Source organism: Pangasianodon hypophthalmus, chromosome 6 (genome assembly GCF_027358585.1).
Source record: "Pangasianodon hypophthalmus isolate fPanHyp1 chromosome 6, fPanHyp1.pri, whole genome shotgun sequence".
Classification (NCBI taxonomy): Eukaryota; Metazoa; Chordata; class Actinopteri; order Siluriformes; family Pangasiidae; genus Pangasianodon; species Pangasianodon hypophthalmus.
Genome location: NC_069715.1, coordinates 2,191,946 through 2,204,927, shown reverse-complemented (window position 1 = coordinate 2,204,927; position 12,982 = coordinate 2,191,946). Strand labels below are relative to the sequence as shown.

At 40.8% G+C, this 12,982-nt stretch overlaps 1 protein-coding gene across 5 annotated transcripts in view; it reads left to right on the top strand.

Annotated features, from left to right (window-relative positions):
• Positions 1 to 692: 692 nt before the first annotated feature.
• The window catches only part of atosa (atos homolog A), a 50,909-nt gene continuing 38,619 nt past the window's right edge, over positions 693 to 12,982 (top strand). Inside the window, exons 1-3 of one of the 5 annotated variants that reach the window (XM_053234795.1) lie at positions 693 to 1,473; positions 1,609 to 1,642; positions 1,697 to 1,866. In XM_053234795.1, the coding sequence (XP_053090770.1) occupies positions 1,740 to 1,866 (127 nt within the window). In that variant the 5' untranslated portion in view covers positions 693 to 1,473; positions 1,609 to 1,642; positions 1,697 to 1,739. Of the gene's footprint in view, positions 1,867 to 12,982 lie in introns of all 5 variants that reach the window. The other 4 variants (XM_053234794.1, XM_053234793.1, XM_053234792.1 and 1 more) reach the window with 4 other exon arrangements.

The window sequence follows — 12,982 nt, the reverse complement described above, 5'->3', positions numbered from 1 at the left end:
GTTTGCACGTGTAGTAATGTGTAGAGTCTTGTAGTTCTGTGTTGTTTTATGTAGCATGGTGGTCCTGTACCAGCTGTATATGGTTGAAATGACAATAAAGCCACTTGACTTATATATATATGTGTGTGTGTGTGTGTTGTTAGTGAAATAAATATTTATATTTATGTAGTAATGTGTAGTCTCGTGTAGTTCTGTGTTGTTTTATGTAGCACCATGGTCCTGTACCAGCTATGTATACATATATATATATACATACGTATGTGTGTATATGTGTGTGTGTTGTTAGATATATATATATATATCTGTGTGTTGTTAGTTGTTAGTTTTATACACAGACACACAGACACACACACACACACACACACACATATATATATATATATATATATATATATATATATATATATATATACACACACACACACAGACGTGTTTGTTGTTAGTTGTTAGTTTTACACACACACACACATATTTATATATATATATATATATATATACATATATATATATATATACACATATGTGTGTGTTATTAGTTGTTAGTTTTATATGTGTGTGTGTGTGTTAGTTGCTGTTAAATATTTGAGTTTGTTCAAGGAAGCGGAACAGGAAGTGGCGACAGGAGGCGGAGTCCTGGCCCTTTATTTTTTTTCCTCGAGTCACGTGACCCGACGGCCAGGCTCTTAATGTTTTGACAAGCAGCTCTGAGCAGCAGAGGAACTGGAGCCTGCGTCAGCTGATCGTCCATGATCATTCTGCTGATCATTCTGCTGATTATTGTGCAGATTATTGTGCAGATTGATTGTTCTGATGCTTCTGAGGCTTCGTGGCGGTTTAGCGGATCTACAGACACACTTTCCTCTTTAGTTGAGATGCTTGCTGTGGGTTTAGTTAGCTGGTTGGAGGAGTAGCCGGGTTGGTGAGCGGATTTAACTCAGTGAAGCTAGTTGTGATCAGTGAGTAGAGCTGAGCTTTAAAGAGGAAGATGGTGTTGGGGGCAGATGGCATGGCCGGATAAACACACACCTGAGCTTTCAGTGTTGATTTGAATGAAAGAATGAAGTGTTGATGGAGAATTAGAGTCGCAGTGAAGACACTGAGGCTTTGCTGCAGCTGTGTGTGTGTGTGTGTGTGTGTGTGTGTGTGTGTGTGAGGTGTCAGGGTGTTATGGAGCGTTGGGATGGTTCATAAGGTGTGTGTATGTGTGTGTATTTGGTCAGATGTTGGTGTTAGTGCTTTAATCAAGGGTTCAGTGGTGTTGGCATGGGCATGAAGACATGGACACACACTCACACACACACTCATGCATACACTGTATATACATGCACACACACACACTGCAGCTGTGGGCAAGGTGACTTCTCTGAATAATCCTCATTTGCACGAGTGATTTGTGGGCCTGGAGGTGTGATCTTGGAGAGTGATCTGAGAGAGTGATCTTGGAGAGGTGATCTTGGAGAGTGATCTGAGAGAGTGATCTGAGAGAGTGATCTTGGAGAGTGATCTTGGAGGTGTGATCTTGGAGAGTGAGTTGAGAGAGTGATCTTGGAGAGTGATCTTGGAGGTGTGATCTTGGAGGTGTGATCTTGGAGGGGTGATCTTGGAGAGGTGATCTTGGAGAGGTGATCTTGGAGAGTGATCTGAGAGAGTGATCTTGGAGGTGTGATCTTGGAGGTGTGATCTTGGAGAGTGATCTTGGAGAGTGATCTGAGAGGGCTGGAGCTGCTGATGGTGTGTGTATGGTCAGGGCTTTGAAGCAGAGACTCACTGAGGTGTTTCAGAGCCAGAGGCTGGAGTGTGCAGACGGAGGAAGGAGCCCAGGAGAGCTGGAGGACGACACACTGGGAAGCATGAAGCCTGAGCGAGGTAACAGCATGCTTTACATGGTGTGTGTGTGTGTGTGTGTGTGTGTGTGTGTGTGTGTGTGTGTGTGTGTGGGGACAGGTCCTGGGGTGTGATGGGGGTTGTGGAGGTCCTTATCTCGGGTTTGGTTTGGAAATACCATCAGTGTGATCAAAAGGAAATGATGAAATGATAGAGGTGTGTGTGTGTGTGTGTGTTGTTATGTGTTGTTATGTGTTCTTGTGTTTGGAGCTGAGAACATCCGTGTCATGTCATTAGTTTGGTTTCCAGGAAGGATTAAAGTGTGTGTAACTGTTTGAGTGTGTGTATTTGTGTGTTTTCTAACAGGGGAACAAAGCGTCCTGAAGCATGTTGTCTTTGGCGCCCCCTAGCGACAGCTTATATACGTGTGTGTGTGTGTGTGTGTGTGTGTGTGTGTGTGTGTGTGTGTGTTCATGCATGTGTGTGGTACATTGTTTATGTTTTACACAAACACGTGGACATCATGAAAACTGTGTGTGTGTGTGTGTGTGTGTGTGTGTGTGTTTTTAAAAGCCCAGAGCAAATAAAGTGTATTTGTGTGGTAACCCACTTAGTTGAACACACGCCATACATTCGTGTGACGTCACAATACACAAACTCACACACATACACACACACACACACACACACACCACATACTCAAAGGCAGGGTTGCCAGGTTTGTGTCACAAAACTCCGCTTTCAAAGCATATGCACTGCTTTATGACAGTTGTTTCAAAATGTGTGGTAATATTTACTAATGTTTAATAATCCTGTTTTTTGTTTTTTTTGTTTGTTTTTTTTCCCCCAAAATTTCCATGCACTAGGATATCATAGCTCTGATACTCATCAAACCCTCATCGTAAACTATTCAGGAAAAACCTCACAGATGCTGAGCGAACATAAGCGTCATGTCAGTCAAAAACATGCAAAATGACACGGTCGCACATTATCAGAACACAAAATAAATCAAATCTGATGCAATCAATCTAATATCAGCCCTGATAACGATACGCAGATGATTATAATATACAGTATATTTCTGAAGATAATGTAGAGGAGCGACACTGTGTCTGCATTTACGGGCGATACCGTTTACGAAAGCGTGGTGTTTAGAGTGTGTGTTTTAACTGGGTGTATAGGTCTGAAAAACTCTAGCAGATTAGCGGAGCTGGTGTTTACACTATCACGTGCTGAAGAAAGAATGATGTTGATCTGTTGATCAGTTGAGCGATTTCTGAATTTCTTTGCGCTGGGTTGAGGTGGGCGGAGCTATAATGGGAGCAGATGAGTCAGGTAACCCTGACTCCAGTGACTTCTTTCCTGCTTACTCAGCCTCCTTGTAACTCCTGTATACAGACAATGCAGTATGTTAGCAGGAATTAGCGGAATGGCTAGTCTATGACTAATCTAGTGCTATAAAAAGCCTGTGGTTAATAAATGAGCCTGGAGACTCGGCGGTTTCAGAGTAAACACGTTAAAAGTGATGACATCCTGGAGCTCTCTTTTTAAAATAGAGTAGCTAAACTCATAGCTAGCTGTCTATTAATGGCATAAAATATGACGTAATATATCGAAGGGTTGTTACGGAAGTAGCGAAACATAAATAGCTAAGTAGCTAGCTAGTTGGTAGATCACTCTATGAAATGTTGGAGTATTAAATAAACTAAAGTGTTAAATAAGATGGTGATGCGCTGGCGTATAAAGTGGGCCGCTACCGCTGAGCGCCAGATGTAGCCAGTGTATCATGCTAACACTGTAAATGTACAGATAGCTAAATTTTATTTATTTTAACACTTTAAGTGATATACTAATGATGCATGTGATAATCTCAGGAATATGTGTGTACACGATGATCACTGTTCATGTTGAATACGGTGATATGTTGTACAACCACACATTAAGCAACACACAACTCGTTACTATAATTAACATGTCAAGGTTGTATTTTGTCATTAGGGTGTACAAACTTTTGCACTCTACCACGCACTGACCCAGATTTGATAGATATATCTGATACACACTCGGCGTTCAGCGTTAAGGGTGTTTGCAACAGAGCCTCACTAACTGAGTGCAAATTTGGCTTTAAAAAAAATGACGATGTGGTGAGAAGTAAGCGCATGTCATTTAAGGAGTGTGTGTGTGTGTGTGTGTGTGTGTGTGTGTGTGTGTACGCTCAGAATACACTCGGATGTGTAACAAGATCATGTGGAATCTCGCCATGAGGCCACAAATCAATTCATCTCCAACGATCATCTAGTGTTCGACACAGTAAACAAAACCGCGTTGTGATCCGCAGCATTGATCTACTCGCGCGCGTGTGTGTGTGTGTGTGTGTGTGTGTGTGTGTGTGTCTATAAATAAATGAACAAAACTCTGGTTTACTTTGTACAGTGCTTTTGTACGGAGCACCACACATGACCTGCGGGTTAAAAAAAAAAAAAAAACAATATATTGTGGCCACGAATTAAGAATTCGTTCCCACGGCTTATTAATACATGACCACATTTTATTCATTCCTTCCCTCCGTATAAATAAAGCGTGGCCATGGTTTATTCATTCCTGCCCTCCATTTTACCTCCATTTTAGGTAAATCTTGGCCACTTTTTACCAATTTGATTTATGCTAATGTTACTCGTTCTCACAATTGTGATAATGAGGATTGTTAACTCACCAATCATGAGCATAAAGCAAGGCCTGAAGATCACGTGCGTACGTTTGTAAAAGTTTGTGGATGTTCTACAGACAGGTCTTCCTCTTACATCACGCCAATTTACCAACGTTTACAATTTATCTTCAGTATAGAACAACAAATTGTACTGTTTATCCGTTTATAGTTACATTTAATGTTCACAAAACAAGTTAGTTCCTGTTGTCACTTATGTTACAGCAGCTATAAACAGTCGTTTCCTCACCAGCCTCTCTTTATCTCTCTCTCAGACAAATAAACACAGTTTGTCCTGTTACCATAGAAACCACAAAGAAGTGTAAACTCCTCTGTCCTGAAGATAAATGTCAGAAAACTTAAAGTTGCAGCTTTACCTCTGACACTGGAGACTCCTTCCGTAAATGTTAAATAAACGTGTGTGTAATGTGTTTATGTGGTTACTATAGAAACGAAGTTCATCATGAAAAGGTTGGAAAATGTTTCTAAGGGAGCGGCGACTGCCTGATAGCTTTTCAGAACTTGTACTTGGAACAATGGAGTGTGTGTGCAATATGATCCTCAGAACCTATCGCGCGCGTGTGTGTGTGTGTGTGTGTGTGTGTGTGTGTGTGTGTGTGTTCATGTTCTCTGTGGTATGCAGGCCATGTGGAGACAGCAGGATGATGTCACTTCAGTCAGCTGGTAGTTTCTGGGCGTCGTTTCTAAGCTTTAAGTTTTCCTGTGGTGTGTGTTTTGGTCTGATCTCCTCCCTGAGCTGAAACACACACACACATACACACACACACACACACACACACACACACATACACACGCACACACACGCACACACACACACACACTCCACCCAGAGAGATGGATTAGATGTGTTAACAGCTGCTAATGTCCACATGGACTTCCTGTTTCAGACCCCAGCGTGCTCTCCTTCTGTTTTCCAACTAAACACAGAGGAGCTTTAATCAACCTCACACACCTTACATTACTCTCACTCCTAACCACTCTCTCTCTCTCTCTCTCTCTCTGTCTGTCTCTCTATCTCTCTGTCTGTTCTGTCTCTCTCTCTCTCTCTGTCTGTTCTGTCTCTCTCTCTCTCTGTCTGTTCTGTCTCTCTCTCTCTCTCTGTCTGTCTCTCTCTCTCTCTTTCTCTGTCTGTTCTGTCTCTCTATCTCTCTCTCTGTCTGTTCTGTCTGTCTCTCTCTGTCTGTTCTCTCTCTCTCTCTCTATCTCTCTGTCTGTCTGTCTGTTCTGTCTCTCTCTCTCTCTCTGTCTCTCTGTGTCTCTGTCTTTCTTTTATTGTTTCTTTCTTTCCTTCTTGCTTTCTTTCTCTCTTTCCCTCTCACGGTCTCCTTCCTTCCTATTTTCCTTCCTTTCTCTATTTCGCTCTTTCTTGCTTGCTTTCTTTCCCTCTTTCCTCTTGCTGTCTCTTTCCTTCCTTTATTTAGCTTTCTTTCTTGCGCTCTCTCTCTTTCTCTCTCTCTTTCTTTCTTTTATTGCTTCTTTCTTGCTTGCTTTCCCTCTTTCCCTCTTGCTGTTTTCTTCTTTCTTTTTCTTTCTTTCTTTCTTTCTTTCTTTTTTCTCTCTTTTGCTCTTTCCTTCCTTCCTTACTTCCTCCTGTCTCCTTCCTTCCTTACTTCCTTCTTTTCTTTCTCTATTTAATTCTTTCTTTCTTTCTTTCTTTCTTTCTTGCTTTCTCTATTTCCTCTTGCTCTCTCTCTCCTTCCTTCCTTACTTTCTTCTTTACTTTCTCTATTTCACTCTTTGTTTCTTTGTTTCTTTCTTTCTTTCTTTCTTTCTCTATTTCCTCTTGCTGTCTCCTCCTTCCCTTGTTTAGCGTTCTTTCTCTCTCTCTGCCATTCATTTTTTCTTTCTCTTTCACTCTTTCTTGCTTTCTTTCTCTTTCATTCATTCTTTCTTTCTCTCTTTTCCTCTTGCTGTGTCCTCTCCCCCCCACCCCCCCACTCTTCACCTATAAGTAGACAGAGTAGTGTCATCACTTCCTGTGTGGCCCTGATCTTTGTGTTTATCCCCGGCGGTGTCGTTCTGTCTCTCTCTGTTCCCTCCTCGCTGTTCTCAGGTCAGTTTTGTCGTCTCTGCTCTGATAATCAGGTCCAGATTAAAGATCTGAGACCTGCTCGCGCTGCTGCTGAAGCTGCAGATGAAGAACCATCTGGACCCGTTGGTTCTGCGCTTCGGGAGACGAGCGCTCGCTGTGTGGTGCTTTTATTAGAAAGCGTGTGACTGGGCACGGCCTCGCTAACACCACAGTGACCACTCGCTCCTGAAATACCAGTCTGGTCACACCTCAACACGGCCACGACTTGTCGTTGTGTTTACACACTAAATAGCAACCTGACGTGACGTGACCCAAAATGACACGTTTTTCTTTTTAAAGATCCACCTCGGGAAGGAGTAGAAACGGCAAACAAACAGCATGTAGCTAAAAGCGTTACGCAAAAACATTTTACTGAAACATTGAAAAACCAACATTTAAAGCTGTTTAATAGATATAACCAAAATAACGTACAGAATTTTGTTCTGGATCATCATTAACACCTAAATAAATAAAACACCTAAATAATCCTGGCTCTCGGAAACCCGAGATCTCGCAGAATTTCTCACAGACGTGACTTCAGATCAGAGCAAACATGGCGGACGACGGTTCAGCTCGGCTGTGTTCGGTTATCCGATTCGTATTTGCGGAACTTTATTTTAAATATAAAACCGGGACACGTCTAAGAGTAGCCAAAGACAAAAATCATACACTATTTTTTTTTTTTTTTTTTTTTTACACTTTTTGAGATCAACATCATCTCTGGAAACAGAAGACCTGATTTGAATGAGGTCACACTGGAACGAACCATCTGCAGACAGAGGGGGGGATCTGTGTAGCGCCAGCTTCGGCTTATCTCCTCCCTGTACCATCCTGACATGTTCATTATTCCAGCACTTTAAAACAAGGATTTTATTCAAAGAGAGCGAGCCTGGCCAACAACCTCACCAGCTGCACGGAGCCTGGAGCTTTATTTACTGACTTCCTGTGTTCTCTCACTTTAAATTCCAGAGAATCTGAATAACTGGTACTGTGAAAGCATTCACGCAGGAACCTGGAGAGTGTTAACCTGGAACCTGTGTGTCTCTGTTTCTAAATAACATCATTTCCTTGTTGGAAACTGACCTCCAGTTCCAGCTTATACCAGATCATATGCAATATAACGACTGAGTGAAATCTGTTCAATCGTTTCTAAACCATCTGATGTTCAGGATTTTAGTTTACGAAGGTCACGACATTTTTGGTCACACTTTTTTTTTTTTTTTTCCAGATTTTTGGATAAATTGCATCTATAGCTCGTCTCCTCTTAAGCTGTAGTCATAAAAAATATCCAGATGCAACAGAATCATGTTTATTTCACTGTTTTTGTTTTCATCCACTGCATTATCGGAAACTTAGCAAGAAGGTTTTAAGCTCCGCCCACTTTACAATCACGTCATATATCTTTCTTCATCTTTCTCTGTTCTTTCACTATTTCTTTCTTCCCTGCTTTCTTTCTTTTTGTTGTTTCTTTCCTTCCTCTTTCGCTTATTAACTCCTTCTATGCATCCTGCCTTCATTCCCTCTTTCTTTCACTTGTTTGCTCTTTCTTTCTTCTTTGTTTTCTCTCTTCTTCTTCCTTCTTACTTTCTTTTGCTCCTTCCCTTCTTCCTCTTTGCTCTTTTTCACTACCTCTCTCTCTTTCTCTCTCGCTCTCTCTCTTGCTTTCTGTCTTTCTTTTGCTCTTTTGATCTCTCTCTCTGTCTTTCTTTTTTTGTTTTCTTTCTCTTTTCCTTTCCTTCCTTCCTTCATTTCTTTCTTCTCTTTCTACCATTTTTTAAACACATGGCACTGTCCAGATTTTCTTCCTCTCTCTGTTTAGTAGAGAGAGTAGTGAGAGTAGTGACATCACTTCCTGTGTGTCGGTGATCTTTGCGTTTGCGGCTCGCTGTTCTCAGGTCAGTTTTGTCGTCTCTGCTCTGATGATCAGAAGATCAGGTGCAGATTAAAGACCTCAGACCTGCTGCTGCTCCTGCTGCTGAAGCTGAAGCTGAAGCTGCAGGTGAAGAAGAACTCCGTCCTGTTTATTGAGTTGTGGTGAATCTCAGAAAGGACAGACTGACAGTGTGTGATGTAACAGACTCCTTCAGTATTGACGTGATTAAGACGTGTAGCGATGGCGGCCATCACACCCAACCTGATACCTGACTATTTAATTCCACAGTAAGGTTTTCCACTGACCAGGTGTCAGGGTGGCGTTAGGTGCTGAGATGACCTCACACCCGACTCAATAATTCATTATTAAACCTGAATCAGATGTGTTTGAGAAGAGGAAACTCTAAACTGTGCCCTTCTTCAGCTTCATGTGTCTGTTCCATTCGCACGTTTTTCTGTCTAACTGCGGCTGCAGGTTTCATGAGCTGATACGAGTCAGTATTGTACAAATAGTTAAACATTAATTGGAGGAAAAAAGTGTTAACTTTGAGAAGTAGGTAGCCACGCCCCCTTTGCTAAACTGACAGGAAAGTGATTTGATTACATTTCTGAGTAATAATAGACCAGAAATAAAAAAGGGCTGCACCTCAGCTATCAAGGCCAATCACAATTATTAACACTTCATCAGATAATTAAATTCTTTCTCAACGTTGAACATGTAATTAAATAAACATTCTGTCTGCTTTTTAGACTGTAAAATGACATGACACACACAACTTCAAAACCTGTCATCCTGGACAAAACGACATAAATAGAGAAAAGCCTTTGAACAGGAATAAGGACTAAAATATGATCTTATACCACAGCCAACCATTACAATTATTTTTATTTATTAAAAAGCATTTAAGATTTAACATCATACATTTATCAGGTTTTTTTTGTCTGTGAAACAAGTTCCTGTTGTCACTTATGTTATAGCAGCTGTAAACAGTCGTTCCTTCACCAGACTCCTTTTTCTCTCTCTTGAAGTTAATATGACACTGGAGACTCCTTCCATAAATGTTACATAAACATCTTACTTTAAGTGAACTTTACCATATCAACGATTACACACGTTTTTTAATCCGTTTATGTTCAGCGTCTGCCATACGAGTCTCTGTGAATGAGCTGTTGCTATAGAAACGTTAACGTATTAGGACAAGCGCATTAATATAAACCTGTGATCTGCAGCTGCACTACTGTCAGAGCTGCTGTTCTAGAAAATTAATCAACACCTTCTGACCAATCACAATCCAGGATTGTTGTTAAAAAAAAAAAAAAAAAAAAAAAAAAAAGCTCAGATACTTTGGAACGGTGGAACGATATCATGAGAAACTATATCTGTATATCTATAACTATATATAAGTGGAGAGATTTTCCAAAATTGACCAAAAAAAAAAAAGATATTCATAATATTTACGATACTCAGAATAATGTATCATGGAGTTAATATATCGTGATACTGATATCGAATCGTCCTCACGCACAGCCTTACTGTGTTTTAAATACTCAGATCAGTGCTCCAGTTAAAATCGTTTAAAACCCGCTGATGTATTTTGTGGTTTTATTACATCATTGTCATTATGATTATAGTGTTTTAGGGCACAGTGCTGAACAGGAAGTTCTTTACTGACGTCTCATTCCTTTGTTCGTCTGTCATGTTTTGAGCTACACCCAGAAAAATGAGTCACATTTCACTGGACCTCCATTTTCTCTTCCCATTACATCACAGGAATGATTATCCAGGTAATGTGTAGAAATTCCTGCTCTCTTTCATGAAGCACCATCTATTTTACATTCTTCCCAGCTTACAGTTAGATGTTTGCTTTTAGAAGACGAGAGCTTTGTCTCTGTTATGTCTAAAGCCACACGTTTAAAGAATCACTCAGCTGATTTGCATTGACGAGATTAAACAGGCTTTTCATACAAAACATTTTTATCTCAGCTTGGGAGGAAAATCACCTCAGGCTATTATCACCATCATCATCTTTCTGTGTGTGTGTGTGTGTGTGTGTGTGTGTGTGTGTGTGTGTGTGAGTGTGTGTTGCTGATATTATTTTAGCGATTTTCTTTACAAAACCTTCTTGAGCTTTGTAAATGAAGCTATTACTCTTATTAGATTTATGTGTATATTTTGATATAGATTTATATTTACATTTATTCCTTTTCCTCTTTAAGGGGATGTTCAGCATCACACACACCATCTAACACTTAACTTGGAAATGGGAAGTCACTTGTTAGCAACAAGCTAGCCAGATAACATTAGCAGTGTGAGTCATCTTTAATGTTCATGATGTATTTACCTTCTGAAAATAGCAAACTGTACAGTCAGTGTTATAGATGTAACCAAATAATGTGTGAGGCGTCGGCGTACTTTATGCGCAGATGACGTTTGACGGGTTTCTGCCATGCCGTAATCGCAGACCAAACGGACCAACCCGTAGACCAAACGACTGTGTGTCGTGTCGTGCGCATGGTGGATGGTGGAAGTCTGTCACGTATATTTATGCCTTCAGTCTTCCACTGCTTCTTTTCAGGCAGAAATGTCCCACGAATCCTGTGAACATCCCGTGACTCTTGCAGACTCTTTCACATTTTAATTGCATGGTCTGCTAATGAAACATATAAACGATTGAGAGATGAGATGATGAGTGAAGCTATGAAAAGCAGAAATGCTTTCGTCTCTGCTGCTGCAGCGTTGTCTTTATCCATTAGCCTAGTGACAGAGAATTCTGTCATTCAGCGCCATTTCCAAACAGTCTTGCACTGTGACATATTTTCCTGCGAGAACAACGAAGCAGTCGATCGGTTGGTCCTTCGTTGCAGTCCGGGATGCATCGAGACACTTTCATGTTCACACTACAGATGTGACGTGGCCATATGACCACCTCCCAATGTGGTTCTGAGTGATTGGATCACAATGTGTGTTCGTGACACATTGGACCCCGTTCACACCTGTACTTAGTGTTATCCACTTACGAGTTAATCACCCAGGACTTTACGTACATTAATGCTAGGTGTGAACAGAGCCTGTGTAGCTCTCAGGATTCAAACTCACGACGTCCTGACACTTTTTCTGCTGTGGCACTCTGGAGAGTCACCTTAGTTTATGCTGTCAGCACTCTGCAGCAGATGATCATCTTTCTGTAGCAATAGAAATCATCATGAAGCTTTATTAGCGCTGCCTGCAGGACTGGAGCACTGGTGCGGTACCTGACAGCCAGTACGAAAATGCAGAGAATGTGGGCAAGCTTGTAAACTCACAATCCTCGCAGAAATCGTCTCCATGTTAAGTATGCTGAGGCCTTGAGTATGTTGATAATCCTCAATTTAAAATTGAGCAGCCATTTTGAGATCACGTCATTGTGCTGAGCTCATGGTTTACGACAGCTTTCCAAATTTCCCATTCATTTTCTCCGGTTTTTCCTGTTCTAAGGTTGGAAGTTACTTCTCACTTTAGTTGAATGCAGCATTACAGCTCTGCCCAGTCAGTGCTTCTGGCTGAACGCCATCCGCCTCACAGGACGCTCAGCTGTTTCCTGGAGCCTCTCTGTATTGGAGATAATGTTCAGAAGAACTTTCTCCAGAGGGTTGAGTGTAAGATAAAGATGGAGGTTGATCTGATCTCACCTCACACACACCCTGCAGGCTGGGAGAGGTTTATCACCAGAAGCCCACTGCTTCTGAATCGTCACTCAGATCCACTGCGTGTTAGAAACGGAGCTGGAACAGGATGATAGTCGTCCATGCGTCTTTACTTCATCACTGTTTCTGCTCACAGCGTTATGTGTACAGAGAACAAATGAAAAAATATAAAGGTGTGTTAAAGCATGTAACATTTTGAGCTATTTAATTTTTATCACAGTATTTTAGTGTATAATACAAACAAAACAGTCTGAAGTATACAGTAATAAAAATAAATAGCTAAAATGAAGCGAAAAAAGAGATTTTTCAGAACTTTTTTTTAATAGAAAGACAGTTTTAAATACTTTAAATACTTTTTTTAAAAAAAAAACAACCCATGGATGATGTAATCATTGCGTCAACTGTGAAATAATGATGTAACGATATTGTAATTTCTGTAAAATGCTGCATGATGGTAGTTGTGTAAATGTCTAACCTGTTAAAAACGTTTAACTGTAATGTTTAAATGTTTAAGTGTTAATGATTATAAAAATGGTTAATTTTGTGACATGAGCAGGTTAACAATGTTGGTAGTGTTTTATTGTAAAGTAGTTCGCAGTGAGTCACACAGCATGAGTTCTCCTCTAACCAGTCTAGGCGAGTCACAGCACAAAAGATCACATGACCCTCATTGTACCCTTCAGTTGTACCCTTCAGCACTCATCTCACACAAGCTTTAAACAGGATGGGTTTCTTCCTTTTCTGTCTGCAGTGGCCTCGTAAACAGCTGCTTGTGGTGTCACGCTTTCAACTAGAGCTGCCACTGG